The 18,652-nt window shown below is 40.8% G+C and overlaps 2 protein-coding genes across 15 annotated transcripts in view; both read left to right on the top strand.

Moving 5' to 3' along the window:
- Nucleotides 1-895, top strand: part of sytl2a (synaptotagmin-like 2a) — a 24,808-nt gene extending 23,913 nt beyond the window's left edge. For all 13 annotated transcript variants that reach the window (XM_053442083.1, XM_053442084.1, XM_053442082.1 and 10 more), the window contains one exon: nt 342-895. In XM_053442083.1, coding sequence (XP_053298058.1) covers nt 342-490 — 149 coding nt within the window. In that variant the 3' untranslated portion in view covers nt 491-895. The remainder of the gene's footprint in view (nt 1-341) is intronic.
- A 1,884-nt stretch (nt 896-2,779) lies between these two features.
- The window catches only part of dlg2 (discs, large homolog 2 (Drosophila)), a 204,586-nt gene continuing 188,713 nt past the window's right edge, over nt 2,780-18,652 (top strand). The window contains exons 1-2 of one of the 2 annotated variants that reach the window (XM_053441264.1): nt 2,780-3,219; nt 4,185-4,316. In XM_053441264.1, the coding sequence (XP_053297239.1) occupies nt 3,201-3,219; nt 4,185-4,316 (151 nt within the window). In that variant the 5' untranslated portion in view covers nt 2,780-3,200. The remainder of the gene's footprint in view (nt 3,220-4,184; nt 4,317-18,652) is intronic. The other variant, XM_053441254.1, reaches the window with a different exon arrangement.

Below are 18,652 nucleotides of genomic sequence, written 5' to 3'. Positions count from 1 at the left end.
TTCACACCAAAACGTAATTTGTCAGTATGCTGTAAACACTAAGTTACCTATTGTTGCCCACAGTGTCCACTTCCTGTGTACAGTGCTGGTTATCAGGTCAAGAGTAGAACTGTGGATCTCCAGATAATTTTATTATATTAATATAAATCATCACATTGACACTCTGGAGATGGTGTAGAGCATCATTTCCTGTATCAATGTGTCACTTCTTTTATTTCACCTGTAGATACAAAGAAAAATCTATTATTCTATCACAAATGATTAGAATTCCCGTTAGAATAGGATTTCCATGATTGCCTGCATATTAAAAAAACTAACTCCTTTGTCTCCTCTCTATGCAGGGAAGAGTTATGGGCTGGAGGTGGTCTGGATGGATTCGTCTGCAGCCGAAGCAGATTTATGGCAGAGGATGTTAGAGTCTGATGGTGAATGGGTAGAGGATGTTTTACCTCTGAGAATGTTTGTGTTGGCCAAAAGCATGTCAAAGTGAGAGTGGAGTGTTTTGATAGATGTGTGGAAACCTCGTCTGAGCACACTGAATGAACAGTTGGATAGTTGGATCTACCCCTTGAGTGAAAGCCACCACCTTAATGAGCACTGTGTATGTATCTGGATGACAGATGATTATCGTTTGGTAAATTAATATGAATACATTTATATTAATGAAATAAACTACTTGAGTTTATATAGGCTAAACCACATGTTAAATTTGTCATCTCAAAATGATTATTTATAGAAATAATACAAAATAGGGCAAAAGACACAATCAAAGTTATGAAATTCTTGTGATCTGAAGATACATCTAATCTGAGTTCTTGTGATTTGTATAAAGTGTTGTTGTTTGTTTGTGTAATTAGTGCCTCAAGCATCTTCAATAAACAGAATATTTAGGTGACTAACCGTTTCCTTTTGAGAGGTTTGTTTCATATTAGAAAGTCAACACTTGGATGCAGCAGAGCTTTGGCAGCAGATGATAGATGAATCATAAATATTTACCTCAGAAGCAGCAATGATCCCAGATTTTTAGTAGTTCTTGCTGCATCTGTAGCTCAGTATAACAGTGTAAAACTAACAGTCATGCCCCACTTTACCAGCCTGACAGTTTTATTTGTGATGTTTCTCATGATAATTGAAAATTATGAGCATTTTTCAACAAGAAGCAATGCTGGTATGTTCCCTTGACAAACTTAATAGAATCAAAGAAAAACAGAAGACAGACAAATGTCTCCAAGGGGTCAGGAATCACAGTAAATACATAATTTAACTACAACTCAGTGTGTATTTATACTTATACACTATGTATACACTCCATTTATATGTAATTTACCTGAGAGCCTTATAATAATCATAATAATAACATTAATAATGACATTTCCTACAGTACATTCAATGCAGCAATATTTCACCTCTCACCTTCGCCCAGGTCTAAAGCTTTCTCATTGGTCGATCCACCCTGACGCGACAATAAATCCCGCGCTATGATTGGCTCTCATGGTCTGTCCATCGCGGCCAAAGCCGCTAACGAGCCGCTAACCAGCTTCCTGCCTCTGCGTCAAGTTTGCCCTGTTCGCCTCAGAAGTCAGGCCACCGTCCTCTCAAATTAAAAGTAAAGAGTTGCAACTCAGTCACATATGTTGTGTAAAACTACATCGATCACAGGATGGTGTACAAAGGTAACCTTATGACGTGATGCTGGTTTGTCATAAATTAAAATGCCGATCTCCCTCTGTTCGTAGGGATTCCATAGTTAGAGGCAACAATGAGTAGTTACGTGTTTACGCTCAGTTAAATTTCGAAGTGCTATATTCCCTTCACAAATAAGGAGGTTGAATTGAGCAGAATCCAGGGACGTTGTCCCCCCCCGTTAAAATCCCATTACACATGAGCCACAGTGGGCCTGTTTTTTTCGTGTAGACTGACTTATGTTGAATCATTTATCGTCATGTGGAAGACGTGTGGCTCTTGCTTGGAACGTAAACCATGCAAATAAAAAATAATCTGGAAAAAAAGCATTTTAGTTTAATCACCACAGGTCTTTTGAAGACACATTAACAAACACATAAATACACATTTATACACATATCAGGGTCATTCAAGTCTATTGGAGAGGATCTGGTTAACGTGTGTATTATTTTGAAAGCGCTGAACGGAAGTCCCTGTACTCATTATCGCTATTTTGTCCGGGTCCAAACTGTTGGTGTGGCTGTCACTTCTCATGCTAACGCTCCGGCGCTGCACCTGCTTCTACAAGTAACAGATGTGGCAGCTCAGGGACGCTGCTGCTTCCTCGCCGGAGCCAATTCCCTCCGCGCGCTCAGGCTCCCTTTGACGGAATGTGAAAATACACAGTCCTGTGAGCGCCACGCATGTTCTCCCTCAGATGGCAGCCAGGTATCTCCCCACAGCCAGGCGTCGCAGTGGGGAAGCATCCTTGTCCATGCTCCTCCATCACCCACAACTTCCACACGAAAAACTCTAACGTGACCGTTACGTGTGGGCTGACATTTACTTCATCGCAGTGAAAAGAAACGGAGACGGCCGACATTTCTTTTTTTAAGTCCTCATCCACTCGGCGGCGGGTGGAACGTCACATGGCTCCTCTCAGCCCGCGTCCCTCTTCGAGGAAACTTCCAGTGTGACCGAGCCGGGGCAGAGAGCGTTAACCCAGGCCACCTTCGCATCTCATACCTCAGCAGGCGACACGGAACCGGCGTCCGCACACATCCAGCGTGTGGACCGGAAGCCTGAGTGTCCACCGTGCGGCTCCAGCTGTGTGTCTGCTGGAGGCTGTCTGGACCAGCACGGAACCAGTCATGACAAAGCACTTCTGGGCTGTGTTACCTCTGCAGTTTTTGGATGTTGCGGTGAAGTGGACACGGGCTGAAGGGATGCTCAGCCTCGTGTGCACATTGTGTTAAACCAGGAATCCTGAAATCCCTTACATTCCTGTACATACACACATCCCTCCCGGGACCTCAGCTGAGCCTCTCCTGTACTTCAGTGGGCGCTGCCCCTTGGGACAGAGACACCTTGGATCACATTACATTATTGTCCACATTACCACTGTACCTTGCTGGGCACAGACCTCCTGGACACCCCCCAGGGCCCCCTAAGGTGTCCTCTGGTTTTCTGTTGTTCTTTTTCACCATGCACTGAAGACCGAGCTGGAGGCCGAGAGTCAGATTTACACTGATTCAGCCATGCCTATCAGAAAAAAAGGTAAGCCACTGAATGTGCCACAGGTAAAAAGAGTTTTCCTCCTCCAGCATCTATCCGACCCTGTACATACTGCATGTGAGAGACCTTGATGCATTTCTGTCACATCCGCTTGTTGCATTTGATTTGAGTAGCAGTCTGAACTGTTTGGTAAGTCAACCCTAGCTTTCTAGTGGCATGAGAATGTGCAGGGAAGGTTTTTATGGATATGACTCCCTACAAACTCTCACAGAGTCTTGACTCTTCCTACTTTGTGGCAGTGGTTAGTGTTTGTGCTTCTTTTGAGTGTAGCTGACAAAGCCCTGTGCACAAAGCTAGGTCCACAAACAAGTTGATCATCCATATGGTGAAGAAGAACTTAACTGGCCTGCACGGAGCCGTCACCTCAACCCATGTGTCTGCTCTTGTGATTGGATGGAATCAAATCCCTGCAGCCAGCTTCCAATCTCAATTGAAACCTTTTGACTCATGAACAGGGTCTCTTGTCTTTGCAGCGCGGTGTGAGTGCAGCTGGAGGAGGAGGGCGCCAAGTCCAGCTGAGCCCAGTTCATTAACTTTATACACTTGTATAAACAGGGCGGTGTGGCCTAGGGGGGAGAATGGTCGTTCTCCAAAAAGAAGGTTGCCAGTTCAATCCCCACTCTTCCCCATCTGCATGCCGAACTGTCCTTGGCAAGATACTGAACCCCTAAATGGCCCCTCATAAATGTTGAGTGTACTAATTGTAAGTCGCTTATGTAATGTAACGTAACGTATCTATAGTTCTAGTTGGCAGATTATTCAATGTTGGTGCCATATATTTGTTTATAAATATTGTTTACATTTCTACACACTGAGCTGATCAGCCTTATTAGAAGCAGTAATTTGTTTCAATATAGTGCCTGATCAGTGTAGGAGGAATGTGCCTAAAATAATGTGAAGTAAATGAACCCTAGCAACACGTGTGTTTTCTGCTCCCTCCTGTGCAGACACAGGTCGAGCCTTGGGGCTTTTGGAGGAGTACTGCACTAAACTGAGGAAGCCGGAGGAGCAGCAGCTCAAAACTGCAATTCAGAGGGTGATGGGGATTTTCAAAAGCAACCTGTTTGAAGCCCTTCTTGGTAAGTCAGTGGAATACAACCACTTAATTGTGCAACTGCTGTTCTCAGTTCATATGTTCTGAAGTTCATATTGCAGTGGTTCTTAGAAAAACTGTGTTAGACTAAAGTTCTAAAGGTGCCTGAGACTGCTGGCTTTCTTACTTTGACAAACATGGGGTCATGGCATGGTGAAGTGCTGTTTGGATGATTAACTTACTTGAAAACTTGTGATGAGCACAAGACAGCAATCGAACTGTAATATCAGCCAGCACCACTGTTGAGCTCTCATTCATTTACTTTGTAGATGGTCTGTATTTAAAAATGGCTTTTCTCGTCTTGATGACCACTCAATGCATTTGACAGTACAGTTTTGCCATTCACACAATCATACAGTGCAACTATGTGCAGCACTTTCTGTATCACACATCAATCACACACCTAGCTGCTTTCAGACCTGCACTGAACTCTGTTCCTCACTACTTTCTCTGGAGGAGGTGCATGTTTGAACGCAAATGTCCGATTGAGTTTCTACGGACTTTCTCCGCCTGATGTCCTAGCATATTTTAGGAGAAGTCGATGTGTGAATTTCACTTGAAAAATGTGTAGGATTTGTTGCTGTTGTGAACGCATATGTGCAGTGTGTGCGCGTGTGTGCGTGCATCATCATGAAGTCACATAATGACCAGTGTAGTTAGTGCAACCAATATTATTAGAGACAGGATTTACAGTTTATTTAAATAAAGAATACATTTCTCTTCATGTAGTATAATGTCAATATGATGTCATTATGGAATAGTATTATTACAATATATAAAGCCTGAGGAAGGTATATTCAGGCCACTTGCTATGCATTGATCCCCCATAGTGCCAAATGCCAAAGCATCTATAATAAGCAATAAAATAAACCTTGTAATTTGCAATTAAATAAACAAACAACTAATGAAGAATGTCTCTGTGTGAGGAGGGTGGTTCACTTAAGTAGCCTGTCTTTAAAAGTGTGCAAAGAAGTTATAAAAAAGTTAGGAATAAAATCTATAGAAATTCTTTGAAATATAGTGTCCACTACCTGAAGAGACAATACCGTAGCAAAACAAACGTGTCGCTGAGAGGCTGAAGTACAGCCTAATGATTGATGCGCTGATCCAAATATCACTGAGATCCATAAAAATGCACTTCAGCTTTTATTAAAGAAAAAGATCAAAAACCTTTTTGAACATGCACACACTAAAGCAATCAAACGGAATATAGGGTAGCTTACAGTGTTGTGCATGAACGAATGCAAAAGAACGCGTTCATTGAACACGTTCACTTTTGTGAGAACGATGAACTGAACGCAACTCAATGACAAATAATGAATTTGAACGGTGAACACGTTCATATTTCAGCGTCCTCGCTTATAGACGACAGGAAACTTCTCTCTTTATGTGTAACTTTATTAAAGTCCAGCGAACACGACACACTTCTTGTTGTAACTCAGACACTCCTCTCATCCACCACTGTGTTCTTCACTCCCCTTCCTCATTCACCCTTGACATGCCAACTCATCAGCCAATGAGAGCCTGTCATGCCAGGTAACTCTCCAGCCATTGGTGTAGAACTGTCACTTGCCCCACCCCGACTGGTTCACTGACCCTCTGGAAATCCCAATACTTATTGACATGGTGTAGTTAGCTGAACATAAGTCATAACAAACACAAAGCAGTCAAACAGAACATAAACCTAACTACCAGTCCGTTACAATATTATCTGAGGTCTAGCTAAAACGTTACGGAATGTCTTCCTTCTCCTGAGGAGAGACGCTTTCTAAATCGAATGCTTGCACCATGTCGTTGCTCAGTGCCCGTGAAATGTCCGCGATGTAGCCTAACCTGAACCAAGTAACTCGACTTCGCACTACGTTACCCATGATTCATCGCACACACACATGCAGACCAAACAAGCAACGTATTCCAAGTGTTTTCTTCTCTGGCCAGTGTCTCGGCTCCGAGCCGTAGTCTGGAGCTCGGCTCACGGGTTATCTTGGCTTGCTGTCTGGACCGCTCCATGAAGAAGGAGGAGGAGATGTTTCTTTACTTGGAATGCGGCCACTTTATTTCTCGGATATACAGCAGGAGCAACACTCGCATCACCTCTAGGTGGTCCGTCACTTCTCCTTATAAACACACTTTTAACGTCTCTTCCCACAATACCCAGGTGCACTACGTCACACACTACAAACTTTCCTTAAAGGGGCAGGCCACACCTGCAACACAACAGCTCTGGCCTCTTACAAAAATGGCTCACTTTCCACCTTAAACTATGAAATGAACTGAACTATGAACTAGTTCATGAGAGGTGTGAACTTGCACAACACTGGTAGCTTAGGGTTGTCTAGCGAGTTTAGCGTTGCAGTCAACAAAGAGTACAGCATCCCCACCCTCCATCTCTCCATCCACACACAGGTGAACAGGTGCTTACAGTGCTGTGAAAAAGTATTTGCCCCCTTCCTGGTTTCTAATGTTTTTGCATATTTGTCACACTTAAATGTTTCAGATCATTAAACCAATTTTAATATTGGACAAAGAAAACCCAAGTAAATATAAAATGCATTTTTAAATGATGATTTAATTTATTCAGGGGAAAAGGCTCTCCCAACCTAGTTGGCCCTATGTGAAAAAGTAATTGCCCCCCCATGATAAATCATGAATGAATTGTGATTAACAACATTTTTTGGAAAGCTGAATTAAATTTCACTAGCCACACCCAGGCCTGATTACGGCCAGACCTGTTGAATGAATAAATCACTTAAACAGAACCTGTCCGACAAAGTAGGCTAACTGATCTCAAAAAGCAACACATCATGCCTCGATCTGAAAGAAATTCAAAAACAGATGAGAAACAAAGTAATTGAAACGTATCAGTCTGGAAAGGGTTTCAAAGCCATTTCTAAGGCTTTGGGACTTCAGTGAACCAGGGTGAGAGCCATTATCCACAAATGGGGAAGACTTGGAACAGTGGTGAACCTTCCGAGGAGTGTCTGGCCTACCAAAATTACTCTAAGAGCACATCGACGACTCCTCCAGGAGGTCATAAAAGACCCCAGAACAACATCTAAGGAACTGCACAGGCCTCACTTGCCTCAGTTAAGGTCAGTGTTCGTGATTCAACGAGAAGAAAGAGACTGGGCAAAAATGGCATCCATGGGAGAGTTCCAAGGAGAAAGCCACTGTTGACCAACAAAGCATTTCATAAAAACAACTTCATACCAACAGTCAAACATGGTGGTGGAAGTGTGATGATCTGGGGCTGCTTTGCAGCTTCAGGACCTGGACGACTTGCCATAATTGATGGAACCATGAATTCTGCTCTCTACCAGAAAATCCTTAAGGAGAATGTCTGGCCATCAGTTTGTGACCTCAAGCTCAAGCGCACTTGGGTTATGCAGCAGGACAATGATCCGAAACACACCAGCATGTCGACCTCTGAATGGCAAAAAAAAAAAAAAAATGAAGATTTTGGAGTGGCTAGTCAAAGTCCGGACTTAAATCCGATTGCGATGCTGTGGCATGACCTTAAACAAGCTGTTTACTAAAAACCCTACAATGTGGCTGAATTAAAACTTTTCTGCAAAGAAGAGTGGGCCAAAATTCCTCCACAGCGATGTGAAAGACTCATTGCCAGTTATCGCAAATGCTTGATTGCAGTTGCCAAGGGTGGCACAACCAGTTATTAGGTTTAGGGGGCAATTACTATCCAAACCTACTTTTTCACAAAGGACCAGGTAGGTTTGGATAGCTTTTTTCCCTTAATAAATGAAATCATCATTTAAAAACTGCATTTTGTATTTACTTGGGTTATCTTTGTCTAATATTAACATTTGTTTGATGATCTGAATCATTTAAGTGTGACAAATATGCCAAAATATCAAAAATCTGGAAGGGGCAAATACTTTTTCACAGCACTGTATGAACACTATAACCCTCATCCATATCGTATGTGACCTTCTTCTTGCCAAATAAATTTGATCACAAATAAACAATAAATAACAAATAATACAAACCCATTACACTTCGTATCATAACCAAAATAATAATCAAGTTATTCTATTTATGGCTCCTACAAATACCGTTAATGGATACACTGGTTTATCAGAAAGCGTGATGTTGAACCACTCAATAGCAATCCTCCATCCTCCAAAGGCCATGATGTGTTCAAACTGTGCTTTATTACAGACCTGATTTTAGAGTGCACTTACTGACAGTGGTCGAGCGCTGTCCAGGCACTGTTGGTTGACTTCAGGGGATCCAGGCTGCTTAAAAGCTCTGACCATCTTCCTATGTCATGCTTTAGAATTGGCATTTAAAAAAACTTAATCAATGACCGTAGATGGAGCCGGAGTAAAGGACAGCAGTTTGGAGTGAATATATTTCTAATATACATATATATAGGCAAAAGCCTCCCCCTTGGAATTGCATGACAAGTTCAATGACAAAGGGCTCTGACAAGATATAAATTCGTCAAAAATAAGACAATGTTTCAAATTATTATCAAACTAAGTTTGATGTATTCAGTGCATTGAGTTGTTTAAAATGTTTTTTTTTTCCAAATTTTTTTTATTTGTACATCTTTATTAAATGTGATGTATAATATGGGACAGCATGCTCTGGGTTATCTGGGACAGTTATTTAAATTCCCTTAATGGACATAAAATATGTATTAAGGAACTTTTACCAAAGTTAAAAAAAATGATCAACTTAAGAGATATGGTATATGGTCTACATTTGACTGACAGGAGTTAAAGGAATCGTTCGACCAAAAAGGAAAATTTTGTGATTCTACTCAACACTATGTCGATGGAGGGGTGGGTGAAGTATTTTAATCCACAAAACACTTTTGGAATTTCAAGGCTAAATGGCGTTACAGCCAAATCCAATACAATTGAAGTAAATGGCGACCACTTCTTCAAACGTAACACACAACATAAAAAAAGTTGCTCCTGTGGTGTCATCCAAGTGTCCGTAAGCCCCGACATTCAAATTTGACTTGAAACAAGGTCATTTAGGTCATTTACGGTCATATTAGGATATCAGAGGAGTGTCTGAGGTGTGATTAGAAACATCTTAAGGATTACAGAAAGATATAATATGTTCATGTAATACGTAAAACAGACATCAGAATGACTCACAGAAGTCAAAATTGCAAAAAAGGTCACATATTATCCGGATTCATCCTACTTATGTACAAGTCAAAAAGTCTCAATGATAAATTAGTCTTACTAGCGTCACTAGCTGTCACATCTCCAGCAGCTAATCAAAGTTAGGGTTGATAAATGTGATGCGGGCGGCTGTGGCCGAGGGGTAGATTGGTCGTCCTCCAACCTGAAGGTCGGCAGTTCGATCCCCAGTCTGACCCTTCTGCATGCCGAAGTGTCCTTGGGCAAGATGCTGAGCCCCGAATGGCCCCCCATAGAATAACTAAGTGCTGCGAATAGATGCACTGTATGAATGTGTATGTGAATGGGTGAATGTAGAACTGTACTGTAAAGCGCTTTGAGTGGTCATCAAGACTAGAAAAGCGCTATATAAATACAAAGCCATTTACCAAAGCCATGATGACCAGTGGGCATGCATATCTCATTTCCCCCTAGGATGACAGGTACACAGACAGAGCATGGGAGAACTACGTGCACACAGCTTTAGTGGAAACTACTCATGTATGTTGATTTCTGCCTGCCTGTCGTGCATGGTGCAAAATGTCAGGATTCCACTGTGGAATCAATGGCTTACTGACTGTGACAGACCAGGCAATGTGTTTGTGAGAGAGAGAGATGATGACAGCCGAGTAAAGAACACTTTACACAGCTCTTTAATGAAGGATTGGCAGTAAAAAGATCTTTCATGTTATTAAGTGTGAAAATCCTGTTTAGCCATGGTGAATAATTAAAGGAAACTCTCTTCAGAGCCTGTTTAAAGTCTTTCCTTCTTGTTTTTTTGTTTTTGCTGGTGGAGTTATTTGTGAAAAAAGGTCAAAATTTTTGTTTATTGATGTTTGATATGGAGCAGCATCCTGCCGGAAGTACATGTGGCCATTAAAAGGATGGATATGGTCAGCAACAAGACTCAGAGTTAGCTTGTGGCTTTTAAACCTAAATAAATTTATATTAAAGGCCCAAAGTAGGTCAAGACTACATTTCCCACACCATTACATCACCTTCAGCGGTCAGGATGTTTGATATAAGGCAGTTGGGTCCATGGATTAAGGCTATTAATGCCAAATAGTGAACTTCTGAGTTTTTAAGTGAACTTTCATGTGTTGTGAATCTTTGTCCTGCAAAGTAAAACCTCCACAAATGGCTGTGTGCAAAAATATCAGTAGATGAATTAGTTGCATCAACAGTCTGCAGTTTTAACCATTTCAAGTAAAGTGGGGATTCCTTCAAAAAGGACTGCTTTAAGTTGTCAATCAATTGCACACAGTACAAATTACAGTGAACAGGAAAAGCCATATCGTCCATATTTGCATGTTTTGTCCCTCCAAAAACTATTGTAACAGCCTTGATAATTCCTTTGTTGCTGTTGTACGTAAAGACAAAAAATATCTCCTTTTAAAACTTGGTATCTTCATTTAGTGTTCAAGCACTTTCCCCTTTTAGGAATAAGGGGAGTTAAATAATAAAGGGACCGATAGTGACTTACATAACACCTGGTTGAGGTGGGGTTCCGTAATAACTGCATGTGACACACTGACATCACGGCACTATCCACACTTGATTGTTTACCACAAGATGAAGTCCTTTGTGGTGCTGGCAGTGTTTTGGAGTCATTGTTTTGCTTCATGATGAAGTTTGGATTTATTTCTGTAGCCTGGTAGACAACAGGTTTCTGTGGACTAAAATTCCTTCTGCTGCTATCATCATGTTACTCATCAACACAGATCACTGAGCCTTTTTCAGAAGCAGCCATGCTTCACAGATGAGCCTGTATGTTCTGAAAAATGAGCAGATCCCTTCTTCTCCACACTTTTGGACATTCTTTCACTTTGTTAGAGGTTCATTTCGGTCCCATCAGACAACGACTGCTCAGTGTTTTGCATCTTCCTGTATACACATTCTGACATTATATTTAAAAATAATATATTTATATGTGTTGAAAAGCTCCATTATGACTAGTTTTTTCTTTTAATATGTGAATTATGTTTAATTTCTAGTCTTTCAGTTTGTTTCAGTAGGCCAGTATGCTTACACAATGTCCTGTAACAGATGTTCTCCAGGAGCAATTTTATATGTTTCACTCAAATGCAGTTTATAAAAATGTTGTTCCACTGACTACAAGCTGTCATTACAAATATTGATCTTTGTTCATCATTGACCACTTAGTTAACTAATGTCATTCATTCATCAGAGAACATTTCTTCTCACTGGGATATTTTAGGATGTAGGGATAGAAAAGAGTGACATGCTTGCCTTTTGTTAGATTTGTTTATGAGTCATTGCGAGTGCAGTTGTTCTTCACACTCATTACTAGACACAACAAAAATGGACCATAAAAGTCTTAACATTTCCTTTGGCAGTGATGGGGGACAATAGGTTTGTGGAATGCAGTCAAGCACAGTTACAACGCTGCGATGGAATACGTGCCTCCTGAAATAGATGTAATCATCTTACAAAGCATTAGGTGCTGTCTAATCTGGCCAGTGGCATGGGCTGCTAAACCCCATCACTGCAGAGTGGATCTATGTGTGGATTAACCCATTCATCATCCCTACTACCCCTCATCTGCCCAGTATAAGGATTTACTGATCTGTTTCAGCATCATACTTTTTTGATTCACATTGACACAAGATGATGTTTTTTCCAAAAGATTCTTCATTTTCATTCATGGAAGCGTGGATAATATTGTGTTTTTGACAATCTGTAAATTGCAGTGATGTTCATCGCTTCAGAGTGTGACAGAGCAATAGCTTTATTTACTGTTTTATTGCATATATATTTATACAACGTACCAGACTGGTTTTAATTATGATAGTAATATAATTTATATTATGTATATTTAAAGTTCCAGGTGAATTGTTCTAAGCCACTGTAAGTGTGCAGTTGCTTTATATAGACATTTGTGAATCCAAATTATACTTTTGAAGTGTATTATATGATTTCTATATCATTGTCAATAAACAATGACTTCAATAAAATGAAAGGTTATGAATGTTGTTCAATGAGTCATAATACGATACGTGTTTTGATAAGATTAAATGTAGAAATGAATTACGTGTTATATGCTGTGACTGGATTTACACTTAGCTGACTCTTGAAGTGCAGTTTTTATTACAAAAATATTGAATGTGATCAAGTTTTAGAGATTAGGAAAAGGACATAAAGCCAGACTTTTTGTTGTGTTTTGTTAAAGGTTCACACTATAGGCCTAAAACTCTATTACTGCACTGTAAAACTGAATAAGTAAGAAGTACTCAAAGAAAGTGAGGCAATCAGCCACAATTTTGGAGTTCATAAACTCGGGGCCAGGAGAATCACAACAATGTTAAAAGGAAACTGCAACTGGATATCCAATCAGTGTTGATGGTAGGGATGGGCATAATTAATCGACGATCGATTAATTGATCATTAAGAATTTCCTCGATGAAATAATTTTTTCATCGAGGAATTCGCTAATTACACATTTGACCACGGGGGGCAGTGTTTGAAAAAAACGCCACAGTCCTACTCAGTTACCTGCGACTGGCTGCGAGTTACCGTGTGGTTCCATTTCCAAAGTAAACATGAAGAGGTCACGGCGAAGTGTTGCATGGGACCATTTTGAGTTAAAAAAATGACTTGGTTCACTGCCAACACTGCGAAGCTATCCCAGAGGCTGGGGGAGACAAGGAGCCTGCGTTGTCTGACACGGACGAGGGGAGCGCAAACACCGGAGCCGCGGCCAGGCTAGCCAAGTTAGCACGGAGCTACCTGTGTATCACGGGGACGTCAGTCCCCTCAAAGCCGGTTTTTCGGCGGCTGGACTGACGGTCACCAGGCTGCGTTCGCGTCTGGCCCCAGAGTATGTTAACATGCTCATCTTTCTCAACACAAATCCGTAGGCTGGTGCTGAAGTTGTATGTGAGTTACTGGTTATTTTTATGAAGCTTTCTCGACTCAGTACCTTGTTTGATAGTTTTGAGTTACATTTGGCAAAACCTGTCAGACCTAAGTATTATATATTTGTAGTTGTTTAACATTATATTTTTTTATATTATTATTATTTTATTTTGGAGGGGAAAAAAACGAGGGTCAGTTGTGTTTAGTAGCACCGGCTTCTAGCTGTCGGCTCCGCTGCTTAAGATTACGGCAGCGCATATTTTGTTCATCTTGTAATAAAGATCTCAATGAGGAAACACGCTTTTTTCCCCCACTGCATTTTAATGTAGCTTATAAATAATGCATTTTTTAACTTGAAAATATTAATGATTAATCGAAAATTCGTCATTAACTCTCCCGACGATCGACGAAGACAATTTAATCGAACGCCCATCCCTAGTTGATGGTAAATGTAGTCAATTGGTACAATACATTCCTCAGTGTTTGCCATATCGACTTAGTTGCTAAATGTGTTCTTCCTGCATCAGGGATGTCTCAGTGATGTTGATGACATGAGCACAGCCTGCATGGCTGTGTGAGCGGAAGTACAAACGATTTCCTTCTTTCGTGATCAATATAGCAGCACTGAGGAATTAATTGCTTCAACTGACGACATTTACTATCGATACTGACTTAACATATACGTAAAAATGAAAATGTTTCACTTTAAAATGTAAATTATAAGTACAAAGGCAATGTGTACATTGTGCAGGGTGGCTGAAAGCAAAGAGTATAGCTGCTATTTGAACATCAACTTTTGAACAGTAGTCAACACAGTGTCCTGTACCGTAAGGCTCTACAGAGGTTAGGGAAGTCTCCTGAGCACATCACCAGGACAGAGCTGCCATCCATAGAGGACCTCTACACCCAGCGGTGTAGGGCGAAAGCCAACCGGATCATTAAAGACCCCTATCACCCCAGCCATAAACTGTTCTGCCTGCTGCCATCGGGCCGACTGTACTGGAGCATCCGGGCCCACACCACCAGGCTCAGAGACAGTCTCATCCCCCAGGCCATAAGAGTTTTAAACTCCAATCTGTCATAATTCATCTAAGCTCTGCACCTTACCATATTTGCACAATTTTTTTAAGGTGTGGATTTATATATACATATACCAAGACAGTTCCAACACTTGATGTTTGTGTATTTGGCTTGAAAAATGATGCAACACCAAGATGATATACCATCATGTGCTGGTGTCGGATTGCGAGTGTCTTTGAAGTTTAAGAGTCATGCACCAGTCTTTTAAAGAAGCAATGTTTGTTCTCAAATGGCATGGTCCAAACATGTATCAGGGGCCCAAGGCCCTTAACAAGGGTGGGATAATGTTCCACATAGTGATGTTTAGGAGGAAGCCTAAAGTTAGGGAAAACCTCTTGCAGGATCTGTCGGTGATAACTGATTTTACACAGAAAGTAGTCCAAGGCACAATGCTAGTTCCACCACTTATTTTATTTCCATCAAAAACGCCCATACAGCATTTGCCTATAGCACTTTACTACCTACGATTAATGGCAGTAGTCTGAGCAGAGTTGCAATTTCATGAACATTGAGTCATGAATGTCTTAGGAATAGGCTTAGGTCTTACTTATGAGGGTGCTGATATGGAAAGGAAGATATCTTTCGGTTTGAATCCTTTAAAGTGATCTACTTGTTAAAGTGAACATTACCTTCCAGAACATTATGTAGTATATCTGGAGGAAGACCTGTGATTGGATGGAAGTAGTTCAGGGTCTCAAGCAGGACACAATCACCTTTAACACCAAATTGGCTCCTCAGAATGTCATTTTCTGTATATGAAGGTCATGACAGATTTGTTATCTCTTAACCAACTTTTCCACTCTAACTTCACTTTCTTGAAACTGTTCACTTGTGGCCATACAGAATCTGCAAAGATTGTCTGCTTTGAATGACTCTGAAAAACCACCTTATCCATGGGCAGCCAGATATTCGGCAAAAATATGGTGCCTTTCACATTTTGACCTACTGATTTAATGAACACTGTGATCCCTTTTGCATGCACTTCTCACAAATCTCATGTAATATTCTCAAGCCAGCAAGTTGCTTTTTTATTCATGATAACTATACTGAGCTAAATATCTATTCTGCATCTATACAGAATCCTTAAACAAGAATGGAATAGAACTTTGGAAAATACTGCTGTTTTTTTTTCTTCTTTGGACGAGCAGAAACAGACGTTTGCAAATGATGACGCAGGGACCACCATTTGCATATGGTTTGGGTCTTATCAGTCATGACTCGAGTACCAGTGGTGATACTGACACTCTCAGTAACAATGCGAATGGTGTTTTGTTGTGAAGCTTAAATGCTCAGTGGACCTTATCCTGCATTGCAGAAAAGCTGTGTAAACAATATGTCCAGATAATTCACTTTTGGAGCTGATTAGTCAAATGTTCATTTCAAGGTTAACAGTTATGGTTTGAAAAAAACATTTTACCAAATAATAAAAAAAAAAAAACTAAATGATTTTAATCAGAAAATTCACATCACTGTATTGGCTCAGGTGGTACTAAACGGATTCTGATCTTATTTTTTTCTAAAATATACCACAAAATTATTTTAATGCGATCTATCTGTCATTGTGGGCGGCTGTGGCTTTAGAGTGGTCGTCCTCCAACCTGAATGTCAGCAGTTCGATCCCCAATCTGATCCATCTGCATGCCGAAGTGTCCTTGGGCAAGATGCTGAGCCCCGAATGCCCCCCCCATAGAATAACAATGTGCTGCGAATAGATGCACTGTATGAATGTGTGTGTGAATGGGTGAATGTAAAACTGTAGCGTAAAGCGCCTTGAGTGGTTATCAAGACTAGAAAAGCGCTATAGAAATACAAAACCATTTACCATTGTCTGATGAACCATTCTTATCGTTCTTATTTTATTAAGACTTGTGTCTTTGTGCTGTGCTACCTGAGAGATCCTTTCCTACAAGTCTTTACTTTATCATATTTATTCTCAGCATTAATTTAAGCTTTTCGGAGTCAAACCGATAGTACCAACATCAGGATAAATTAACAGGTTGGAAAATGTTGTTCAGCATTGTTTCTTGTTTGCAGTCCTAAATATTCTACTTTTTAATTTCTTGAATTTAAGTTCTGTGAAGAATTTGTTTATTTAATCAATGTGAAATTTTCAGATGCTTGATGCCTTATTATTTACACCATTTTGGGTTTAGGGTGGTCTTAACTTGGTTCCAGTTGCTCTTCAGTGGTTCATAAGTGGTCGGAAAGCAATGCAGTTCAACCACAGGACTGTTAGATAGAGGCCTTAGCATGAATTCAGACGATAAACTACTTTTGTCCATCTGTATTAGTCACTATAAACATGCATGTAATGTGTAAGCACGTGTGCAACTATCTTAAATGGAAATGTGCACTATCAAATAGTGTGTCAATTAGATTGGTACATCTTGAAAGGAATTTATAGTTTAAACCTTGTCATTAAAACTGCCCAGGACTCTACAAATCAGTTTTGCTTCATGTGGGGGTGGCTCAGCAGAGCCCCTCCAGGTGGATGTGGAGGTAACTCTTATCAGAGGACCTCCAACAGCCCCTGTTTCTGGTCCGACGTCAGCGGGTAGGTTAACGCCAGCCTGTGTTCCTGGTTCAGTTGCTTCACTTTGTTTGCTCTGCGCCAAGGTAGAAGTTGAGAGAAGCTAAACTTTTTAAACAGAAGTGCAGGCAGGAATCATTCATATCACGTTAATGTAAATACAGGCTCTTCCCGACATCAAACGTCAAGCTGAGCTCACAGAGAGGAGGCAGGATGTGAACCTGGTACTAAAATGTCTTAATGTTTGAAGAAAGCAAACAGGCAAAGAGGCAGGAGACCATTGATCATTATGCAAGACAGACTTTATTCCATTAGCAGATGTTTCAGCACTTCAGAGATAAAAAGATTCTCAAAGATTTATCAGTTAGAGGCCCAGGACCAGATGTCTTGGTTCAGATCCAAACCACCATTCGCATAGTAGCGCTTTAGAAAGGTTAACAATGTTACCCAGGGACAGATATCAGCTGCTTGCGTGCTCCCCACAGTGATGAGCTGAACTCAAACACCATTATTGATTACAAAGTGATTATAAATCACTGCTGAGTTGCTCTTTGTAGGGGTTTCCTCAGAGGGCTTAGGTCATCAAGGTCACGGTATCTTCAGGAGTTGTATAAGGCCCAATCCCATTTCACCCCTTGGCCAAACCCCTACCCCTTTTTTTCTAGGGTTATCTTGCCCCTTGATTAGGGTCACTTGGGTTGGGGTGTGGTTGGGTGTTGAACTGTCTTGGGAGAGAACTTAGGACAGCATTGTAGGTGGCTGAAAGTCGTTTCTTAAACCACCTTCTCTGTTAAGTACATTCGACCCTGCTTCTTTCGACCCTCTTTCAAACCATCTGTCCTCTCTGGCCAAAATTCGCACATGTCATCCTCTAAAGAGTGTCCCTTGTACTTGAGGTGTAAGTGAATTGCTGGGCCTGAGGATCTGGTTCTCCTGTGTTGTTCTATATGTTAATGTAGTGGTTGTTTTGTTTCCCCAATGTATAGATCTGATCAATCCTCGTTGCATTGGACTCCCATTAGTCAGTTAAAACTGTAGATGCCTCTTGGAGAAGCCTCTTCAAGAAACACAAGCATGTCCAGTTGCCTACGTACACTTAAAATGTATGTTAAAGCCCTTATTTTATTAATTGATACATATGAAGTACAGTTTAAGGCAAGGGATAGTGATGGATAAAGTTTTCTTTAAAAAAACAAGTTAAGTCTTTCATTCTCACTTTCCACCTTAAAACTATGAAATTAACTGAACTTTGAACTAGTTCAGAATTTAAATGGTGAACTATCAGATTCAGAATTCTTTTTATTGCCATGTATATTTGCACATACAGGAAATTGCCTTGGTGTGGTTGGTGCACTGTACAAACAACAATATAAAGACAACAATATAAAAACAACAACAATATATACAGTAAGAGAGTTACGTGCGGTTCTAAGGTGCAGAGATTGGTGATAGTGCCAATAATATAGAGTTATAAATTATGTGCGAGGGGTGTGGGGGGGGGGGGGTCAGCAGAGTCAGTGTGATGCAGGGGGCTTGTTTGTGAGCCCCATTGCCATGGGGAAAAAACTGTTCAGTTGACGCAAGGTTTTAGTCCTGATGGCCCGTAACCTTTTTCCGGACGGGAGTCTCTGGAACAGGTTGTGACCGGGATGGGAAGGATCAGCAATGATCTTGCGTGCT

This window comes from Pleuronectes platessa, chromosome 15, assembly GCF_947347685.1.
Source record: "Pleuronectes platessa chromosome 15, fPlePla1.1, whole genome shotgun sequence".
In the NCBI taxonomy this organism is placed as follows: domain Eukaryota; kingdom Metazoa; phylum Chordata; class Actinopteri; order Pleuronectiformes; family Pleuronectidae; genus Pleuronectes; species Pleuronectes platessa.
This window is presented reverse-complemented; position numbering and strand designations above follow the sequence as displayed.